Source organism: Podarcis cretensis, assembly GCF_951804945.1.
Source record: "Podarcis cretensis genome assembly, chromosome: 3".
In the NCBI taxonomy this organism is placed as follows: Eukaryota; Metazoa; Chordata; class Lepidosauria; order Squamata; family Lacertidae; genus Podarcis; species Podarcis cretensis.
The window spans coordinates 121080811-121104529 of record NC_137172.1 but is presented as its reverse complement, the minus strand read 5'-3'; the positions used below and the strand labels follow the sequence as shown (position 1 = coordinate 121104529).

The following is a 23719-nucleotide window of genomic DNA, read 5'->3' as shown; positions in this document are numbered from 1 at the left end:
TTTGTGGAATATCTGGAATATATAAGTGAGGGACAGATGACGCTAAAGGGATTTAAAGAAGCACTGTGAAAAAGTAAGGAGTATTGTCTAAAGGGAATAGGAAAAAAGAGGTAAATAATGTCAATATAAATCTGAGAAATGCGTAATTTAAATAATAACTATGGATGATTTACGGGACAGCTGGAGGAAGTCCTAAAAAAGAAATAAGTTGTGAAAAACTTGATGTGAAACTAATATGTCTTGTTTTGTTTTTTGATGTTAATCAATAAAAATTTATATATATATAAAAAAAGAAAATGGCAGGCGGGGAGAGGGAAAGGGCCAGCTGCTCTGAGGCAAAACAAAGGAAAAGGAGCCAGGAATCGACCAGAACCTCCCGGGTATCGATCAATCCATCCCAATCAATCTGTTGGTTATCCCTGGAATAAAACTACCATCTTCTCTCTGTATCTGAATGAACTTTCTCTGAGAGTCCGGATTAGCTTAAGGCTTCCCTCATCAATGGAATTCTAACTGGTTATATGAAAAATGAAAATGGTGGAAATGTGTCAAATTCAAAATCAAAACTTCAATCTCCACAAGAGGAAAAACTCAAAACCTTCTCCGCCTAGCTTCTGCTCTGAGAGGGAAGAGGGAGCTAATCCCATTCTCACTGGAGTCAGTGGAAGTCACCATGGTCTAACCAGGAAATAGAAAAAAATGTCGGGTTTGAATCTCTCTTATCTCTTAAGAAAATCCAGCCACACCCACTATGATACTTTGAATTTTGTCTTCACTGGGCCCCATAACCTTTGTAGGAATGGATTTAGGCACTATGAGCGGATGTACTGCTTAGTTATTATCCTTCCTTGAACACATTGTTGCATGTCATATGCTCTAATGTATACAAAGATATACCCTAATGCCACCATGTTCAACAGTTTCAAGATGGAAATGAATAATAATAATAATAATAATAATAATAATTTTTTATTTATACCCCGCCCTCCCCAGCCAAGGCCAGGCTCATAATAAAAACTATGCTAAAAAGAATATGTGTGAGTGTTTCAATGGGAGAAAGTAAAGGAAATACTGGACCCTTTCAAACTAAATGCTGTCGTACCTAATTTAAGTTGAATAATTTCATCTGCAAATGATTTCACAATGCTGCTCTCTACTCCCAGTGTAACAAACAAACTAAGTTTACAGGTAATCCTGGGTGATGAGTTCACCGACTTCAAGAACATTTGAATCTGTTCTGGAAAGCATTAGTTTCTGCAAATAAGCACCACTCACTTGAATAAACATTAAACTGAAAGGCAAATAATCCATTGTACAGCTCTGAATAGTTGTGGAGAAGAAGAAAAATCAGAGGGATTGTTTAATGATTTGCTAGAAACATTATGTAACATAATATATGGGCTGCTCATTGCAGTTGGTAGACACTGTTGTTGACCAAACTGCACTGTAGCTTTGTTGTTTTCGAAGACGTCTTTTAGACAGTGTTAGCCTTTGGGTTGCCAGGTTTTTATATGGAGGTTTTTGCTTTTATTCTGTTTGGCTCCGGATGCCTCCAGGCCTTGGAGCTCTGCTCAGGGGCGGAGCAAGGGGGTGCAGTGGGAGCGGGCCACACCGGGTGACATCCCGAGGGAGGGTGACACTCTGCATGCGTATCCCTGCCTGCGACTCCCAAGCCTACGCCTGTCGGGGCCCCTGGCAAAGCGGCAAACTCCCCCTTCCCCCAGCTCACTATAGGCTTGGGAGTCATGGGCGGGTTGCCCCGTCATCCAGGAAAAAGCCTTGCTCCACAGATCGCCTGCTTGCCCGCTTGGCGCTTCGCTTCCTTCCTGCTTGGGCTGCTTGGGCTGCTGGTGGAGGCGAGGGGCAGGCCAGGGAGGGGCGTCGGTTGGACACAAGAAGTGCCCCCTCCCATCCCCCCGCCAGCTGGTGGGCGGCCTCCCTCCTTCCCTCGCCCCTTCCTGCCTCTTCTGCACACACAGAGCAAGAACCTCCCCCTCGCACCTGTAAAACAGGCTCTCTCTAACATTCCAGAGAAACCAAAAAGAAAAGCCACCGTTTTGAGCTCGTCTCTTTTATGGATACAACGATTAGTTTTGGCTACAACCATTGGGGATTGCACCAGCAGGGTAGAAAAACGCCTTTGCAATGCTTTGTTCTGATGCGTGGCCTCGCCGTTAATGAAATGCCCCCCTCTCAGCCATGGTATGTTTGCGTTGACGTATAGTAGTGGTTTTCTGAAATAAAACCAAAGGGCAATTCGCTGCTTGGCTGCAATTTTGCAAATGCAACTAAGGTCTTTGCTCTTTTGTAGTTCTCCATTGCCAGGTAGATTTGATATCTGCGGGCCTCAATTTTGTTCTGTTCCTACGTTATGACTCTTCCACTGCTGCTCCTGCAGAGTAGGTGACTTTATTCATGGAGATCCTGCCACGGTTTTTCTCTTCTTTTCTTAGAATAAGGCAGCAGCCAGCGGACTGGCTTTGTACTGAACCTTTTGTGAATATCTATTACAGTTGGTGAACAGTGAAGGGATCCTGTGCAGACATAGATGGAAATTGGATAACTATCAGAGGGTTGTGATTGTTCTCTCTCTCATTTACAATAATTCACAGTTTTAATAAAATAATGCCATATCAATCTGAATTGGAGCTTTTGATTAAGAGTGCAGATGCACTTATCACTTTTTAAGCCTGGGTGTTCCACGATTTCGAAACAAAACCCCAGAGAATTCTCTACCTCCAAGAAAAAAAAAACCCTCCAACAAAGCAGATATCTAAATATGAGTAACACATGTGCATTTATTTTGAAAATAATTGTCAGAGAACTCTTTGCTGCTAGTTACATGAAATTTGCGCCCTGCACGTCTCGAGCCGAGAGAGGGGGCGAAGAGCTGTGGCTGTGTCCTCGCCCCCCAACATGCACGCGATTCAGGCCGAGCGCTGCACCCCATTTGGGATCGGGGCCGGCAGGCAAGGCTAGGTGCAGTGTTGGAGCTGACTGAGCCCCCTGGCCATGTGCAGTCTACCTGTACAGTGGGTAGGGGGCTGCTGCTGATCCAACCCATGTAAACAGTACGCTGCATAATTGCACAATAATCAGCAGGCGAGAGGCGCTCATTAAAAGCCATTCCTCAGCTGCCCGGTGGTGTTTCTGCAGGGGAATTCCAGATGAACGACCCTCCCACCAGCCGCTCCCTGCCTTAGCCCAGCCTCTGGCTGAGGGAATGAAAAAGACCCCAAGTGAGCATGCAAGGCTGAAACGTTTCCTCTAACTTGAGCGAGCAGGAGTAGGAATCTCCGCTAAAGAATCCAGGACAGAGGGCCACCCAACCTCTCCAACCTCTTTTTTAATTGTTTGTATTTTTCTGTTTTTTTCTGTTTTTTTCTTTTGTTTGTTTTTACTTATTGTGATGTATTGTCTTGTTTTTTTGCTTAATTTGGTGTTTTCTCTTTTTTCCTTTTGTAACCTTTAAAACTTTAATAAATATTATCTTTTTTAAAAAAACGAAATATAATTTCAAATTTGGCACCGAAAATCCCCCTCTTTCTTTCCGATCCGTAAGTAATTTAAATTTAATTCTCAGTCTTTTTCCCCTGCCAAATAAATTTTGAGAGAGTTTTTTTGCCTATCTTTAAATATTGAGGATCCTCTAATCACTGGAATATTCTGGAATAAAAATAACATTTTCGGGGAGTATATTCATTGTTATTGCCGCCATTCTTCCTGACCATGAAAGTTTTACTCTGTTCCACGTGTCTAAGTCTTTTTTTATCTCTTTCAACATTGTAAAATAATTATCACCAATTAAATTTATGTTTTTCGTGGTTAACCAAATTCCCAAATATATATATATATATTACCACCTTGATTCCATTCTGTATCTCTAATTTTTATCTTGCACCTTTTTTCAAGTTTTTAGTCATCATTTTTGGCTTTAGTTTATTTAACTTAAAACCAGACAGTTTACCGTACTCCTCTAGTATTTCCAAGGCCTTATTGACACTTTTTTGCGGATCTTCTAAGGATAACACCAAATCATCTGTGTACGCTTTCAGTTTGTATTCTTTAGTTCCTATTTTAATCCCTCATAGGTAAAGGTAAAGGTACCCCTGCCCGTACGGGCCAGTCTTGACAGACTCTGGGGTTGTGCGCCCATCTCACTTAAGAGGCCAGGGGCCAGCGCTGTCCGGAGACACTTCCGGGTCACGTGGCCAGCGTGACATCGCTGCTCTGGCGAGCCAGAGCCGCACACGGAAACGCCGTTTACCTTCCCGCTGGTAAGCGGTCCCTATTTATCTACTTGCACCCGGAGGTGCTTTCGAACTGCTAGGTTGGCAGGCACTGGGACCGAGCAGCGGGAGCGCACCCTGCCGCAGGGATTCGAACCGCCGACCTTTCGATCGGCAAGCCCTAGGCGCTGAGGCTTTAACCCACAGCGCCACCTGCGTCCCATTTAATCCCTCATATCTCTGGTTTAATAATGGTTAATAATGGTTTAATGATTAGCTTGAGACAGTACCTAGCATAATATATATGCTGCTCACTGCAGTTGCAAGAGATTGTCCTCGACCAAACTGCACTGTGGCTTTCATTATAACCACTGCAAAAAAAATTGCTTGCTGAAACGAAATGGATTGGATGGAGCCAATTCCAGTGTTGTTCCTCTTTATCTTTATGGTTTACTTTGTTTTGAAACTGGGCACTTTCGGGAAAAAGAGCTCCCAAAACTTTCCACCAGGTCCCAGGCCTTTACCTCTCATTGGGAATCTCCACATCATGGATCTCCAGAGGCCTCACAGAACCATGTTAAAGGTAAAGATTCCAGTTCTTCCCATGGCAAGGCTGAAGGGTACTGGGGAAGCCCAATCAGATGAGCTTGGTAGAAAATTATTATTATTATTCTTAATAGCAATAATACATTACATTTTGTTCTTTTAGAGCCTATAAATCTCATCTCCCCTTTGTGTGCTACAGAACCGCCTCTTAACATTCCCAGTCATAGGACCAAGTTGCAATTTATAACTGGTAATTTGAACAAGGTGTTTGGTGTCGAATCCCGTTTGACTCTGCCTCCATTTTCAAGGATGCAAAAGTGCCAATGCAAACCTTGCCCAGCCCAGCCTCCTCCTTCAGCCTATCTTTCTAAACTAGATTTGAGAGGTGCCATTAAAGGTATAATCACTTACAGCTGCCTATTTGGTTCTGGTTTTCTGATTATTCATAGCAAATATTAGTGCTGCCAGAGCTGAATAATAATAATTTATTATTTATACTTTGTCCATCTGGCTGGGTTTCCCTGGCCACCCAACATACTAAGAATATGATAAAATATCAAACATTAAAAACTTCCCTTAAAAGGAGTGCCTTCAGGTGTCTTCTAAAAATCAGATAGTTGTTTATTGCCTTGACATCTGATGGGATGGCATTCCACAGGGCAGGTGCCACTACCGAGAAGGCGCTCTGTCTGGGCCCCTGTAACCTCACTTCTCGCAGTGAGGGAACCACCATAAGGCTCTGAGCCCTTGACCTGAGTGTCCAGGCTGAACGGTGGGGATGGAGACGCTCCTTCAGGATACTGGGCCGAGGCCATTTAGGGCTTTAAATGTCAGCTTCAAAACTTTGAATAGTGCTTGGAAATGTACTGGGAGCCAACGTAGGTCTTTCAGAACCAGTGGTATATTGTCTCGGCAGCCACTCCCAGTCACCATTGTAGCTACCGCATTCTGGATTTGTTGCAGTTTCCGGGTCACCTTCAAAAGTAGTCCCACATAGAGCACATTGCAGTAGTACAAGCAGGAGATAACTAGAGCATGCACCACTCTGGCAAGACAGTCTGCTGGCAGATAGGGTCTCAGCCTGCGTACCAGATGGAGCTGGTAGACAGCTGCCCTGGACACAGAATTGACCTGTGCTTTCATGGATAGCTGTGAGTCCAAAATGAATCCCAGGCTCCACATCTGGTCCTTCAGAGGCACAGTTACCCCATTCAGGACCAGGAGTCCTCCACACCTGCCTGCCTCCTGTCCCCCCAAAACAGTGCTTCTGTCTTGTCAGGATTCAATCTCCATCTGTCAGCCACCATCCATCCTCCAGCCGCCCTCCGACACTCACACAGGACCTTCACTGCCTTCAATGGTTTTTATTTAAAAGAGAGGTAGAGCTGGTTATTAATCCGCATACCCCACAAGTGAGAGCCCAGGGGCCTGAACACTTGTCCCCCAACACCACTTTCCGACACGCCCCAGGAAGAAGGAGCAAAACCACTGTATAACAGTATAACAGTGCCTCCAGCTCCCAGCCCCTCTAGACGGTCCAGAAGGATGTCATGGTCGATGATATCAAAGGTCACAGAGATCCAGCAGAACTAGGAAACAGCTTTCACCTTTGTCCTTAGCCGGCCGGAGATAATCGAGCAGCATAAGCAAGACAGTTTCAGTCCCATGATGAGGCTTGAATCCCAAATGGAAGGGATCCAAATTGTCCGCATCCTCTAGACATTCCTGGAGTTGTTCAGCAGCCACCCGCTCAATCACCTTGCCCAAGAATGGAAGATTTGAGACTGGGTGGTAGCTAATGCAGTCTTGGTTCTGTCAGAGACGATTTGCATTAATATATTCTTTGGGTATTCCAGAACTCTGTTTCTCAAGTTTTCTTCTGTTGAATTCCAGTTGTCAAAGCAGTATGGCCCTGTCTTCAGCATCCAAATGGGACCCCAGAAAGCTGTGGTGTTGACAGGATATGAGACAGTAAAGGAGGCTCTGGTTAATCAGGCGGACGCATTTGCTGACAGGCCCATCATTCCATTATTTCAAGAGCTTGCACAAGGCTTTGGTGAGGACCCTCCCTTTCTTTTGGAACTTGTAATGCTTGCAGCCACACACAGGTCCCACCAGGTGAACACAATCTGTTCCCAAGAAATGGTTTGTAGGATGAGTGTTTGCAAAGCAAGTCGTCGAAATCCATTGTTTCCTGTGGGGGAAATCCTTGCCAATTTTTCAACCCACCTCAGTGCCTTTGACATTGACAGAGTATCTGCAGGCATTAGGCTGAGCATGTGTCACAAAAAGTGTCACCTGTGGATTTCTGAAGATCAAGCTAAAATGTTAAAAAGAGTGGACCAGGTCAGCCTTTTTTGGTCTTGACTTTCAGTGGATAAGTGGTGCTCTGTTGAAGAAACAAAAATGGAGACCATTTAAAGCAAACCTTTCCCATTCCCACCTTCTTCCAAACAGTCATATTGCAGAGGTGGGGGAGAATGAGACAGGAGGATTGTGAATAATAGTCACACAGCACAGTAATGCCACACACCAAGGGGAAACTGACTGACCATTTTCTGCCCCAACCTATATAGAGACGAAAAATGAAGGAGGCATAATGGGGAATACAAAATAACAAGCTGAGTTCTGCTGGGATGCCTGACATGTAAAAACCACCCTCCACTCTAGCCTACACTTTGTAGGGGAAAATATTGTTCAATGTGTTCTCAGGCCATGCTCTGATGGCACAGCTGCCAGCTCCAAAGTCTGAATGGGAGAATAGCTGGGATCCATTCTCAGTTCCATGGAAGAAATGCAGAACACAATTTATTGATATCTTTGTACAATGGCCATGCAGACATGAAACCTTTCCTCCCGTCTCATCAGGTGTAATTCTGTCTAATGGTGAAAACTGGAAAGTGATGCGGCGGTTTGTTGTAAGCACATTACGGGCCTACGGAATGGGAAAGAGGACCATAGAGGACAGAATTGTTGAGGAATGCAGTGTCCTGATAAATAAATTTGAATCTTACGAAGGTGAGTTGGTGTTTTCCTCTGGTGCATATCTACACTACAGTTTTTAAAGGTGCTAAGACTATTGTGTTACATATTCCTAACTTCCAGAAGCACAGATCCCAGGGTTCCCTGTAATTGGTCTGTTCCTGTAATGTGCAGATTGCACTGCAATAACTCCTGTGACTACCAGCAACACTTAGGTTTAGTTTATTTGTTAAATGAGGTCTATACATAGGGAAGCTGCCGGTAGGGATTTAAGACAACATGAACAGACTTAAAAACAATGCCCTTTCCATACTTTGAATTTCTGTGGGGATGTTCAGGGAGGCAGGAGAGGATATATTGTTTAATGATATCCCCCCTAACTTGCGTTAGCAAGTTCTATATCTTAGCAGAGGAAACAGGAAGTTTTCTCCTGGCTGGTAGAAAGCATCCCATGGCATGTCCATTCTAGGAATGTTCCACTTGACTTCTATGTGTTTTACATTCCACATTTTTAAAAGAATATTTTTGTTTAACTGTCATATTTATGTATAGGAAGCCCATTTGAGACCACCACAATTATGAGTGCATCTGTTGCTAATATAATAGTGGCCATACTACTAGGCAAGCGGTTTGATTATGAAGATCCCACATACATAAGACTTCTGAAGTTGGTCAATGAAAATGTCCGGATTGTCGGAAGCTTTTCAGTCATGGTAATCTATCTTTTACAATTAAAACAAACAAACAGTTGATTATGATAACAGTGTATGCAAAGTGGGCAGGGCTACCTGTTTATTGTATATTGTTCAGGATTCACTCCAAAACACAGAATATTGGTATCTTGAGAAACCTGGTGGAGATTCAAAATACTTAGAAAACTCACACGGCACAGTCATCCCATAACTATAATAAAGTCTCTTTTGCACACACGCTTTCTGGCCTCACTGACATCGGGACTCCAAGGACAAGGAAGAACAAGTGATAGTTGGTTCCATGATGGCTCAGAAGGGGCCTCCAAGGGCAGATCTCCCTCTCTGAAGGCGAACCTCCAGAGGAGAACTGCCATAGCCTACTATTCTGGGCTTGCACATAAATTTTGCTCTGAAAGACCCAGCTGAGAGTACAATACTGAGTTTTTCTAATGTCTCTTTTTGCTTTTTCACATTTTTATCCTTTCAGCTGTATAACATGTTTCCTGCTCTTGGTTTTCTTTTGGGGGCTCGTAAGACTATCAAGCAAAACAGAGATGAGCTGTTTGCCTTCATAAATGCCACCTTCATAAAACACCTCAGAGATCTGGATGAAAATGACCAGAGGAGCTTTATTGACTCATTTCTTATCCAACAGCAAGAGGTAATGGAGTCTTTTAAGTTGGCCCAGAATAAGCGTTGACATTTTCAATTCATGTTTTAAGGGCATATTCGCAAGTGAATGCATAAGTTGTAGTCAGGAAGTCTCACTTCAGAAGGGACCAACCTGGCATACTTCCTCCCCTTTCCCAATAGTCAGCCATTGTTAATGTGTTACAGAAGTTGCCTCTGCAGAGTCAATGGTTGCATGCTCAACAGCATTTCTGGGGGGAAAATCCCTGATCAAGAAAACATGTATTTATAGATAATTATGCAGTGATGAGAGGTAATCAAGTCATAAATATTTGTTGCCAGACTCCCTTTTGATACAAGAAGGGATGGGATAATGCCTCATGTGCTCAGAAGAAGGCGTTCTTCACACTGAAGGAGATAGGAAGCTTTGAGGGTGGGGAGCAAGGAAAAAACATTGGCCCATGCACTGACCAATCAGCCTTAAATTAGGGCTTCAGTTCTTTTAACCATTACTAAGACTGGAAATAAATATGAATTGGAGTTTCTCCTCATCATTTAATTAGCACCCAGAAAAGGAAACAGGTGGTTGGGTGACAACAAAGTTCTAAATAACAGGCTGGAAATTATTTCTAAAATCTTAAACTAATTACTGATGAGTTTGAAAAGTAAAAGCAGATCTACAGGCCTGGTGTGCTGGTCCCATGGGTTACCCGAGAGGCGAGGTCCAAGTCCGGTCCGTGGTCAAAGGCGCAACATGGAGGCAGTCCATAGTAGCTGAAGCTGGGTGCAGGGCAGGGAGGCGGGTGAAGTCAGGAACAGGCATGCAAGCAGGGAGACAGGGCGGGTCATGAGCTCAGGCAGGAAAACAGGACAGGGTCTAGGCAGGAACTAGCAACCAACAATGTTGCTCCCGCAAGTTGGGACTTGGGCTGGCCGGCTTTTATCTGCCCCGAGGCATAGGGCGGCCCCGATCCTCTGGTGACTCACCTCTCCTGGCCTGGAGGCGAGCACTCCTCCTGCAGGAACCCTATATCATCATGATGGCATAGTCTGGAAAACCTGGAATCTCTCACTACTTAGCGACTGGGGTGCTGTGCAATGATACTTTGGATCATCGGGTCCAGTCAGGTATTCATTTTTATCTTTGCACATGAAATTTTCTCACTACATTCGTTTTAATCAGTTCATACTCTTTGCAACCCAGGAGGAGAAGAAGAAGAAGACGAATGCATATTTCCACAACGAAAATTTAAAAACTGTTGTGGCCAATTTATTTGCTGCTGGCATGGAATCCACTTCTACCATACTGTGCTGGGGACTGTTACTAATGATGAAATATCCTGAAATTCAGAGTGAGTGCTTTTCATTGGGTTGGCTTCCATTATTCTGAGAAATCTTAATTCCAGTTATATGTAACTGTTAGAGAGATAAAATATTTATAATTTGCACACACACACACACACACACACACACACACAATTGTTCAGTCATAAGTTTTACATTTCAACCTGGACTCCCTTCTCCCTGGTTCTGTGGTTCTTTACATTTCTTTTCATATTCCTGCATACTCCAAATTATCTCAACATATTCTTTTAGATATATATTCCCATATATATCCAATAGATATACTGAAACTGCCATTTTTTACATTAATCCTGCCAATGTCTTAGTATGTTTACAGTTTGTTTGTTTGTTTGTTTGTTTGTTTGTACATATGCAATAAACCAATTCCATTGCTTTCTAAAAATAATAATAATCTTGTTCTTGTTGGAAAACTAGCCCCATTGAGAGAGGCTGGCCCCTCTCCCTGCTCCCGGAGCTTGTTTACCGGTGATCTGCCTCTGGCTGGCATCCCAGACAGACCAGGGAGATCTTGATAGGTGACATTTCCCAGCGTGGAAAATGCACACCCCCTTCTCCCCCTTCGCAGGGGAAAGAAGAATAATCAGAAAGTCTTTTTACATCTTGTTTATTTCTGACTGTACAACTCAACAGAAAACATGTCCGATCACTCAGACTTCTCTCCGAGCGAGAGACGAAGACTTCCTTTACATACGCAACAGGAAGGTCTCATATTACACACTGAACAAAGACTTGTGTAGCCTGTGAACTTCCGGGAAGATTCTTTCCCACAGCTAGTCACATCACATGATGTAAACAAGCTGGCTGTTTGCAGCTGCGTTGTTCTCTTATTGTAACAGTTCTCCCAGTAAGTTTTGTCTTTTCTGCATAGTCAATTAATTTCTGTATCCATTCTTTGTATCCATTGTCGGGACCTCTTCATCGTTCCATTTTTGAGCAAATATTTTTTTTTAAATAATTTTTATTCATTTTTGAGCAAATATTAATCTTGCAGCCATGGTTGCATAAATAAATAAATTTGTATAAATTTATATAAATTGCATACATAAATAAATTTCTAAATATTCTATACTAAATAAATTTCTAAATATTCTATACTAAATAAATTTCTAGGTAGTTCTGTGTTGTTTTTTTAAATGATATTTATTAAAGTTTCAACAATTACAAAAAGAAAAAATGAACATACCACGTTAAACAAAAACCAAGCAACACCCCACAATATAAAAAGAAGAGGGGAAAAAAAGACAGAAAAATAAAAGCCATTAAACAAAAACAAAATTAGAAAAAAGAAAAATCATCATATCTCCTTTCTATTCTTTCATTAGCTTGTTTCCTTGACCTCCTCACACCTCCCTTTTTTGTATTCTAGATCAATTATTCATTTCAGCAAATCCTTTCCCTCTTTTTAAAATTTTAGTCCTATAATTTATCTTAATATAATGTAACTTTAGTTTTCCTCCTTTCACCAATTAACAGTCAGTTATTCCCAACTCCTTTATATCATTCCTGCTAAAATCATATAATATCATTCCAACATCCTTCTAACAATTATTAGTTTTACAATGTTTCTGCTAAAAATTTGCGTTACTTTATTTAACCTTAAAAAATAAGGGACGCAGGTTGCGCTGTGGGTTAAAGCCTCAGCGCCTAGGACTTGCCGATCGAAAGGTCGGCGGTTTGAATCCCTGCGGCGGGGTGCGCTCCTGCTGCTCGGTCCCAGCGCCTGCCAACCTAGCAGTTCGAAAGCACCTCCGGGTGCAAGTAGATAAATAGGGACCCCTTACCAGCGGGAAGGTAAACGGCGTTTCCGTGTGCGGCTCTGGCTCGCCAGAGCAGCGATGTCACGCTGGCCACGTGACCCGGAAGTGTCTCCGGACAGCGCTGGCCCCTGGCCTCTTAAGTGAGATGGGCGCACAACCCCAGAGTCTGTCAAGACTGGCCCGTATGGGCAGGGGTACCTTTACCTTTACCTTTTTTTACCGTAAAACACCTTGAGACTTAAAACTTAGTGCTTATTTATACATAATTCCTTATATAATTTCTACTAAAGCCAGACAGTTTCATTCCAACATTTTCCCCAATATTCATTAATTTTACACTGATTCCCCAAATTAAAAATTTTTCTTTATAGATTTTCCAATTTTCATCCAACATCCCTTTTTCCTGGTCTCGGGTTATGTCAGTCCTTACTGTCCATTCCATCTTCATCCATCAACCTGGTAGTCTTATGTCCGAGGCTCTTTCTAGGTAGTTCTGATCTCATAATTTCCAAAAGAAAAGCTTATGGCTTTTTAAACATCTTAAACATCTTTGCATGGACATGCGGAGTCCCCCAGATCCCGGGTGCCCCCCCCATCATGTGGAATAATGACTCAAGACAACGTGCTATGGGATTAAATTGGCCACAACTTTATTATATTTCAGATGTGGGTAGACCTTGGCTCAGGCATTGGGCGTTCTCCCTCCCCAGTCCCCAGCCGGGGACCTAGGGAACATCAGGGTTATCCAGTGTGGGGGGGGGAGATGGGCCGGCTCTGGAGAACATATGTTCAAGCAGAGATAGCCGACCCCATTACGCCGCCACCGCAGGGGAGAGCAATGACGACATCTCGGCATACGGTCAAAGCCTCCCTTCAGAAAACCCCTTTAACGGGGAACCCTGGTATCGCCGCTGCAAAGAGGAAGATAGACTAAAGGATTCCGCCCAAGGCCTGATACCGCCAAAGTTGTGACGTTTTGCTACGGGAAAGGCAAAAACTGCCAATGCAGGGGAATTCCTTTCCGGCCCTTTAACAGCGACCTTGACCTAGCAGCACCCGCATACCTGTGAAGAGAAGTTAACCTGCAAAATAAGACTTAACTGAGGGTGGGTAGGATGGGAAAACCTCCCTATAATGTGTGGGCAGGTAGTCCCTCCCCTACCTAGCCTGGTCTCCTTGGCAACACTTCCCCCAGGCGGGATTGGACAACTGACTGAGGTAGGCGGAGACCTCCAGGTATCCCACCTGGGGGAAGAAGGCGAAGCCAAGCCTGTGCTGATGGAGCCGCTCCAGATCCAGGGGCTGCACGCGTCCACGCAAAGGGCGCCCCCCGTTTTATGCGGGGAGCGGTCATTTTCAGTTCATCATATATCATTTCCCAGTAAACCTTAACCTTATTACAAGCCCACCACATATGAAAAATAGTACCTTCTTTCTTTTTACGTTTCCAGCACATATTCAGTTTGGATTTATATATTTTAGCCAACTTACTAGGTGTCAGGTACCATCTATGTAACATTTTCATATATGTATCATTGAAGTGTATCATTGAAGATTTTATACATTTTAGATATCACTTTAACATTACAGTTTAACAGGTCTCTTTCTAGTTGTGATGTTTGTTCCCCAACCCCCCGCTTCATATCCCTTTTAAAGACTTCATTCAAATGATGATATTGTAACCATGTTGGTAACATCTCTGATAAATCTTTTTAAAAAATTAATTTACCGGTAAATTCTCCAAAAGTGAAAGCCATAGTGTTTTTTTGTCTCCAACAGGTTTTTATACTTATCCCATACTCTATACATTTTTTTCCTGATTATATGGTTTGTAAAACTTTTATGTACTTTCACATTTTCTTACCTCAAGTAAGCGTGCCAACCAAAAATATTATCATGACGTTCCCAATCTGAAATATGTGGATTATTCAATAACAATCATTCCCTCAAAGAGCATAGACAAGGTGCTTCGTAATAGAATCTCATATGCGGCAGGAAGAAACCTCCTTTCTCTTTCATCTGTCAATTTTTTATGTTTTATTTGTTTTATTCTTATTTTTCCTTGCCAGATATATTTAGAAATATATTTTTGCCATTTGTTGAAACAATTTGTCGTGCCGATCACTGGTATTGATTGATCACTGGTATTGGTTTTTTGTAGGGGAGCTATTGGGTGTTTGTTTTTATTTTGATTATGTATTTTGTGGTTTTATATTTTGATTTTATTCTGTGAACCTCTGGATATAGGGTGGTATATACATTCACTAAATAATAATAATAATAATAATAATAATAATAATAATAATAAATCAATAAATAATAATAAATAAATAATAATAAAACAAAAATAAGATTGTCAGTAATACATTCATTTTAATTGTTGAAGTAATGAAAGTTTCATTCTCCTCCATATTTGCAAATTTATTTTAATATCCTCCCAAGTTTTTAAATAATTATCCTTATACAAATTTATATTCTTGCTCTTAACCACACACCCAAATATTTAATCTTCTTTTCACTCTTTAAGATAGATAAACTTTGTAATTTATTTTTACCCTCATCATTCATATTTTTTACCAGGAGTTTAGTTTTATCTTTATTAATTTTAAGATCTGCTATTTCTAAAAATAAAAATAAAATCTTTTCCAATGCCTTTGGGATTCACTCTATTGGTTCCTCAACAAATATCACCACATTATCTGCAAAATCTATATATTATATTATATTATATTATATTATATTATTATTCATATTGTCTCTTTCCTGCTTTTATTCCCGCTTATTTTTCTTATTACATCTTATTCTTTGTGCCAAAACTTCTAAAACTGTTATAAACAATGAAGGTGACAGTGGGAAACCATGTCTACTTTAGTTATTTTACAATTCTCAGTCACTACATTACTTACTGATGGATCAGTATATATTGCCTTAACTCCTTTTATAAAACTGTCTCCACAAACCATATATTCCAAAGCCTTAAACATATAAAGTCCCAGGAGACATTGTCAAATGCTTTCTCGGAGTCTAAATGCTTTCTCTTTTAATACAGTTTTCAACCCATTAACTAATATGTCTGCAAGCAGTTTATAATCCTTATCCAACATCGAAATAGGTTGATAGCTCTTAACCAGCTTTGGATCTCTATTTTGTTTATGAATCAAAGTTATGTATACACTCTTCGGGGATTTGGGTAACTCTCCTGTATTCAAAGTTATAGTCATAATATCTTTTAAAGGTTGCATTCGGTAATCTTGTAATTTTTTAATAATATATTGCTGAAACTCCATCAGGTCCGGATGCCCTCCCTAATTTTGCCTGTAAAATTACTTGCTGTAAAACCATCATTGTGAAAGCTCTATTGAGAAATGACATTTTAACTTTTGGTATCTTAAGCAGTCTGTTGTCTTCTAAATATTTACCCATTTCTTCTACTTTAACTCATTTGCCTTAATATGGTGCTGTATAAAAACTCACGAATTGATCTATTATTATTTTCAGATTTTAATAATAATAATAATAATAATAATAATTTATAACCCGCCCATCTGGCTGGGTTTCCCCAGCCACTCTGGTCGGCTTCCAAAAGAATATTAAAATACTGTGATACATTAAACATTAAAAGCTTCCCTAAACAGGGCTGCCTTCAGATGTCTTCTAAAAGTCTGGTAGTTGTTGTTCTCTTTGACATCTGGTGGAAGGGCGTTCCACAGGGAGGGCGCCACTACCGAGAAGGCCCTCTGCCTGGTTCCCTGTAACTTGGCTTCTCGCAGTGAGGGAACCACTAGAAGGCCCTCGGTGCTGGGCCTCAGCGTCCGGGTAGAATGATGGGGGTGGAGACGCTCCTTCAGGTATACTGGGCCGAGGCCGTTTAGGGCTTTAAAGGTCAGCACCAACACTTTGAATTGTTTCAAGACCGGTGTTATATGGTCTCGGCGGCCGCTCCCAGTCACCAGTCTGGCTGCTGCATTCTGGATTAGTTGTAGTTTCCCAGTCACCTTCAAAGGTAGCCCCACGTAGAGCGCATTGCAGTAGTCGAAGCAGGAGATAACCAGAGCATGCACCACTATGGCGAGGCAGTCTACGGGCAGGGAGGGTGTCATCCTGCGTACCAGATGGAGCTGGTAAACAGCTGCCCTGGACACGGATTTAACCTGTGCCTCCATGGACAGCTGTGAGTCCAAAATGACTCCCAGATTGCGCACCTGGTCCTTCAGGGGCACAGTTACCCCATTCAGGACCAGGGAATCCTCCACACCTGCCTGCCTCCTGTCCCCCAGAAACAGTACTTCTGTCTTGTCAGGATTCAATCTCTTTTTATATATATATATATGATATTTATTAAAGTTTCAAGAAAATTACAAAAATGAAAAAAAGAAGGGAAAAAAACACAAAATACAAAAAAAGTAAAACAACAATTAAAAACATTTCAGTCTTTCCGTGTCTTGTCTTTCATTTACTTATTTCCCTGACCTCCTCACACCTCCCTCTTTTGTATTCTAGTTCAATAGTTGTTTCAGCAAGTCCTTACCCTTTTTGCATTTATCTTAATGCTTTATCATAATGTATTATAACTTAACATTTTTTACATGTTAGCAATCCGTTTTTACATATCTCTTAATAACATTATTGCTAAAACAACTTCGCTTCATTCCAACCTCCCTCTAACATTCCTTAATTTTACAATGTTTCTGTAAATAGACTTTAAATTTCTTCCAATCTTCTTCTACCGACTCTTCTCCCTGGTCTCGGATTCTGCCAGTCATTTTTGCCAGTTCCATGTACTCCATCACCTTCATCTGCCATTCTTCCAGGGTGGGTAGATCTTGTGTCTTCCAATACTTCGCGATGAGTATTCTTGCTGCTGTTGTTGCATACATAAACAAAGTTCTATCCTTCTTTGGCACCAATTGGCCGACCATGCCCAGGAGAAAGGCCTCTGGTTTTTTCAAGAAAGTATATTTAAATACCTTTTTCATTTCGTTATAAATCATCTCCCAGAAAGCCTTAATCTTTGGGCACGTCCACCAAAGGTGAAAGAATGTATCTTCAATTTCTTTACATTTCCAACATTTATTGTCGGGCAGATGATATATTTTTGCAAGCTTGACTGGTGTCATGTACCACCTGTAGATCATTTTCATAATATTCTCTCCTAAGGCATTACATGCCGTGAATTTCATACCTGTGGTCCATAACTGTTCCCAGTCAGCAAACATAATGTTATGTCCAACATCATGTGCCCATTTTATCGTAGCAGATTTCACCATTTCATCCTGAGTATTCCATTTCAACAGCAAGTTATACATTCTTGACAAAGTTTTAGGATCTAACAGTTCTGTTTCCAATTTTGATTTTTCCACCTGGAAGCCAATTTTCTTGTCCAATTTGTAAGCCTCCATTATTTGATAATAATGAAGCCAATCTCGCACTTTATTTTTTAATTTTTCAAAACTCTGCAATTTTATTTTATTTTTTTTAAAAAAATTATTAAGAGTTTTGTTAATACAATAAAAAAGAAATAAAACAGAATAGACAAAAAACAGATGAAAAGAAACAGACATAAAAATTAACATCTTGTAATAACCATCTTTTCTTCATTTTTGGACTTCCTCACATCTCCCGCTCCTGCATTCCACATTAATAAAACTTTAGCCAGCAACTTATCACCTTGTTTCCATTCTTATTATACACGTTTTCAATATTTTGTCCCTAACTTTGAATATTTTATCTAGATCTTAAATACCTAATTTTAACATAATATTTATTCAAAATTTATTATTCTCATACAATTCACTCATTCTCATAATCTTTTCAACTAGCTTTATGGTGCCCTGTTGTTTTCGAATCTCTCATCCTTCTTAACACTCATATAGTTTACAGTGTTTTTGTAAATAGTCCTTGAATTTCTTCCAATCCTCCTCCACTGCTTCTTCACCCAGGTCTCGGATTCTGCCAGTCATTTCTGCCAACTCCATGTAGTCCATCAGTTGCATCTGCCATTCTTCCAGCGTGGGCAAATCTTGAGTTTTCCAATATTTCGCTACAAGTATCCTTGCTGCTGTTGTTGCATACATAAAAAATGTTTGGTCATTCTTTAACACCCTCTGGCCAACAATGCCCAAAAGGAGGGCCTCTGGTTTCTTAGGGAAGGTATACTTAAATACCTTTTTCAGCTCATTATATATCATTTCCCAGAAGGCCTTAACCCTGGGGCAAGTCCACCAGAGGTGAAAGAACGTTCCTTCAGTTTCCTTACATTTCCAACACTTATTATCTGACAGGTGATATATTTTTGCTAGCTTGACTGGGGTCATGTACCACCTATATATCATTTTCATAATGTTTCATTATCATTTCCACCTCAGCAGCAAATTATACATTCTTGAAAGTAGTTTAGTCTTAGGTTCTAACAATTCTGTTTCCAGTTTCGATTTTTCCACCTGGAATCCTAACTTTTTGTCCAATTTAAAAGCCTCTTTAATCTGAGCATAATGTAACCAATCTCGCACTTTATCTTTTAGTTTCTCCAAACTCTGCCAAAACTCTGCAATTTTAATCTATCTCCCTCTTGTTCCAGGATCTCCCAATATTTCGGCCATTTGGCCTCCATATTGGGCTTTTTCAAAGCCTTTGCTTCCATCGGTGATAGCCACCTTGGGGTTTTATTTTCAAGTATATATTTATATCTTATCCAGACATTAAACAGTGCTCTCCTGACAATATGGTTTTTGAATGCTTTATGCGCTTTGACCTTATCATACCACAAATATGCATGCCACCCAAATACATTATTGAAACCTTCTAAATCCAAAATGTCTGTGTTTTCAAGAAGCAGCCATTCTTTCAGCCAGCAAAATGCTGCTGATTCATAGTAAAGTTTAAGGTCTGGCAGGGCAAATCCACCTCTTTCTTTTGCATCGGTTAGTATTTTAAATTTTATTCTGGGCTTTTTCCCCTGCCAGACAAATCTAGAAATATCCCTCTGCCACTTCTTGAAGCAGTCCATTTTGTCTAAAATTTGCAATGATTGAAACAAAAACAATATTCTTGGCAATACATTCATTTTTATAGCAGCAATACGGCCTAGCAAGGAAAGCTTCAAATTTGACCATATTTCTAAATCCTTTTTCACTTCTGACCAGCATTTTTCATAGTTATCCTTAAATAAGTTCAGGTTCTTAGTCAGGATTCCATCTCAATCTGTTAGCTGCCATCTATCCTCCAACCGCCTCCAGACACTCACACAGGACCGTCACCACCTTCACTGGTTCTGATTTGAAAGAGAGGTAGAGCTGGGTATCATCTGCATACTGATGAACACCCAGCCCAAACCCCCTGATGATCTCTCCCAGCGGCTGCATGTAGATGTTGAAAAGCATGGGGGAGAGGACAGAACCCTGAGGCACCCCACAAGAGCCCAGGGGTCTGAACACTCATCCCCCCCCCACCACTTTCTGAACACGGCCCAGGAGGAAGGAGCGGAACCACTGTATGACAGTGACCCCAGCTCCCAGCCCCTCAAGATGGTCCAGAAGGATGTTATGGTCGATGGTATCAAACGCCGCTGAGAGATCCAGCAGAACTAGGAAACAGCTCTCACCTTTGTCCCTAGCCCACCGGAGATCATCAACCAGTGCGACCAAGGCAGTTTCAATCCCATGATGAGGCCTGAATCCCGACTGGAAGGGATCAAAATGGTCCACATCCTCCAGGCGTGCCTGGAGTTGTTCAGCAACCACTTGCTCAATCACCTTGCCCAAGAATGGAAGATTTGAGACTGGGCGATAGTTGGCCATTGTGGCCGCATCTAAAGATGGTTTTTTAAGAAGCAGTTTAATAACCGCCTCTTTCAGTGGGTCTGGGAAGGCTCCCTCACGGAGGGAAGCATTCACCACCCCACGAAGCCCATCTCCCAGCCCTTCCCGGCTAGCTTTTATAAGCCAGGATGGGCAAGGATCCAGGAGACAGGTGGTTGGTTTCACTCATCCAAGCAGCCTGTCCACATCCTCGGAGGTAACAGATTGGAATTGATCCCACGCAATTTGACTAGACAGGTCTCTAGCAGTCTCCCCCCCCCGGCCCTGCTCCCACGGTGGCGTCTACCTCTTTCCAAATCTGAGCGACTTTATCTGCAAAAAACTTTGCAAAATCATTGCAGGAGATCATGTGGCCCGTACTCGGCCCCGATGTAGCAGGTGGTTCCGCTAAATTGTGGACCACCTGAAAAAGTCTCCTGCTGCTGTTTTCTGCAGATGCAATAGAGGTGGTGAAGAAAGTCTTCTTTGCCGTCACTACTGCCACTTGGTAGGCTCGACATTGAGCTCTAACCTGTGTCCGGTCAACTTCAGAATGGGTCATCCGCCACCAGCGCTCTAGCCGTCTCAACGATTGTTTCATTGCCCTCAGATCCGTGGAAAACCACGGGGCTGTCCTGGCTCCATGCAATCGGAGAGGGCGCTTCGGAGCCACAACTCTACCTCCTACATTTATTCTATCAATGCAGTTTTTTCTTCTTTCTTCTTTATTTGCCAAGCTAATAGTTTCCCTGTTTCTTGGAGGCATATAACTTCCAAGTTTAACTTCTTTACAACATGATCAATTTTATTCATTTAGTCTTATTATTTTGCTTATTTACATTCCCAGTTAGAATTCTCAAAGCCATCTTGTTCCGTATTTATTTCTTTCACCTCCACCTCTGTTCAATCTTCCGCTTCCTGTCCAGCGTCCAGTTCAAATGCTCTTTCTCCAGCTAACTCTTTCCCATATTTTGTCCAGAATTTGTCAGGGCCCGGAGGATCCAAGATCTTTGTTTTTGACCTTTATATGTAAAAGATACCACTTCAGAATATTCCCAGCAGTGATATTTTAATAATCATCCTGGATGCATATCTCTCCCTCAGTATATCAGGTTATTGTCTAAATTGTTTGTTTGTCCTTCTTAAAAATACATTTGTTAAATTCTAAAGATTAAATTTGTGAGCTTATGGAATTGTAGAACGAGTTTGTGGCAGTTTTATGCTTCAGAGATTAATTTTAAGAGACCTAAATCAAAGACATAATCTGAGCAGAAAAATGAATGCTTTTCTTTTCTTTTCTTTGTATTTTTTTTTTTTGTAATCTGAGCAGAAAAATAAACGTTTTTCTTTTCATTGCCACCAGTAAAGGTCCAAGAAGAAATTGCAAACGTTGTTGGATCTTCTCAGCCAAGGATTGAACACCGAACAAAAATGCCTTATACGGATGCCGTGATCCATGAGATCCTGAGGTTTTCCAATATCGTCCCAACCAACATGGCACATGCCACGACTACAGATGTTACCCTTAATGGCTACTTCATTCCAAAGGTGATCCTTTTCATTGAACTGCTGCCTACTAGTTACAATATATTTTAAGGCTTTCCTGGGAGTAAGTCCCCCTGGGACTTCAGGGTGGGTGACATCTGTGCAGACTTGTATAGGATTGCACTGTAAGCTTTCAGTCTACCCATCAGAAGCTGTTAGGCATCAGCTTCAACCCATTAAACAGATCTCAATGGGAAGGAGCACAAGGTTGGAAAACAAACCATTTCTAGTGGGAGATCATGGTTTATACATTAAAGTTTGTCAAACTAAAGACATTTCTCAGATGAACACAAATCTCATTTCTCCTACACTAAATATTTATTGTACCAGAGGCATACACTTTATTTTAAAATGACTCTTGCTTTGCCTTTGCAGGGGACATACATCACACCATTGCTCGCACAAGGTTGGAAATTAAACCATTTCTAGTGGGGGATCATGGTTTATATGTTAAGTTTGTCAGACTAATGACATTTCTCAAATGAACTCAAATCCCATTTCTCTTGCACTCAATATTTACTGTAGAGGAATATACTTTATTTTAAAATAACTCTTCTTTTGCTTTTGCAGGGCACATTCATCATCCCATTGCTGTCCTCTGTGCTGCACGATGAATCTCAATGGGAGAAACCACATAAATTCTATCCTGAGCATTTTCTCAACTCTGAAGGAAAATTCGTAATGAGAGATGCTTTCATGCCTTTCTCTGCAGGTATTTTTTTTTTTACTTTTGTGTATAACTGCATAGTGTGTGCTTAATCAATGGGATTTTTACATGCCTGGAATGTAGCCTATTGTGCAAAGGTAAGAATGACATCACTTGCTGTGGCCATTTCTGCCACTAGATCTGGTCACCATTGGTGTGTGACCCCTGGAATGCTGCTCACCAGGGAATGTGGCCCTCAGGCTGAGAAAGGTTTCCCACCCCTGGTTTTCAGCATTGCAGGATGGTTCTTAATTCTTTTAAGGTGGACACTGTGAGCTGTTATTTGATCTCTGCATTTTAGTCTGCTTTAATGTATTTGGGGTGATGCTATTGAGCAACTGCTAAACCCAGTTTCTCTGCTGCCTGTGTGTCCTTACAGGTTGGAGAGCATGTATAGGTGAGACTCTTGCCAAAATGGAGCTCTTCCTCTTCTTCACAAGTCTCCTGCAGAGATTCACCTTCCAGCCACCCCCTGGAACATCTCAGGAAGACCTGGACCTTACTCCTGCTGTTGGGTTTACAACACCACCCATGCCCCACCAACTCTGTGCTCTGCCACGGTTCTAAGACTCACAAGCTCCTAGCTTGCTTAGCCTACCTGTGTGTGCAATGCGAGCCTTTCTTAAAACATCCCTGTTCTGCAAGGGTATTTGTGTTGAGTAGCCTAGTGGTGGAATTGGTGCATGCTTTGTCACAAACCTGAAGTGTTCCCCTTTACCTGCCATAGTGTCGAATCCCATGAAACTAGCATTGGAGCATCTCTTACTTAAAACCTGGCCCTGAGTTCTTATGACACTTGGGGCATAGAGATCAATCCACAAATCTGGTTGCAGGTATTCCCATGTTAACATATACCTTCAAATATCTTGAAGCATCATATTCCCAGGTAGATGTGCAGGGAATTGTGATCAAGATGAAAAAGAGTCTGGAAACCATGCCTTATGAGGAATGGTTGAGGAAGTTGGGTATGTTAACATCTGTGGCTGCAATGTATTTTGATTCTGAACTGTATTTGTTGATGTCAGGCAATGGCTTTGTTTCCTCTGGGTTCTTTAAAAAGTCTGTAATAATAAATCTGGCAACTGGGTTTGCTTCTGGCATCTCCATGCTACCAATTAATTCTGTGACTTTCTGCTTCTGGCTTAGAACAGGGACGTCCAGCTCCCACGAGACTGCGATCTACTCACGGGGGGGGGGGGGCGGAGACTGGCAGCCAAAGTTGTTCAGCTTCTTTTCGAGAGGAAAGTTCCATTTTAGGGGTTAAGGCCAAGGTTCTTGAGCCTTTTTTATGGAGAAAATCTCTGCTATTAAGGGGAAAATGTCAGACTAGAGTAAAGGGGAGAGGGGATTAGTCATTCACCAAAAGATTGCTATGGAAACAATTTGCCTCACAGTGAAAACTCCGTCTTTTGTTCCAGCGATCAGCTGAAAATGGTGGGTGGGGAGAGTTAAAGGGCCAGCTGCTCTGAGG

General features: G+C 41.7%; 1 protein-coding gene across 1 annotated transcript in view; it reads left to right on the top strand.

Annotated features, from left to right (window-relative positions):
- Positions 1-23070, top strand: part of LOC307213501 (uncharacterized protein) — a 79742-nt gene extending 56672 nt beyond the window's left edge. The window contains exons 19-20 of the mRNA XM_079971419.1: positions 22113-22254; positions 22628-23070. Of these exons, the coding sequence (XP_079827545.1) occupies positions 22113-22254; positions 22628-22815 (330 nt within the window). The 3' untranslated portion in view covers positions 22816-23070. The remainder of the gene's footprint in view (positions 1-22112; positions 22255-22627) is intronic.
- Positions 23071-23719: the final 649 nt, after the last annotated feature.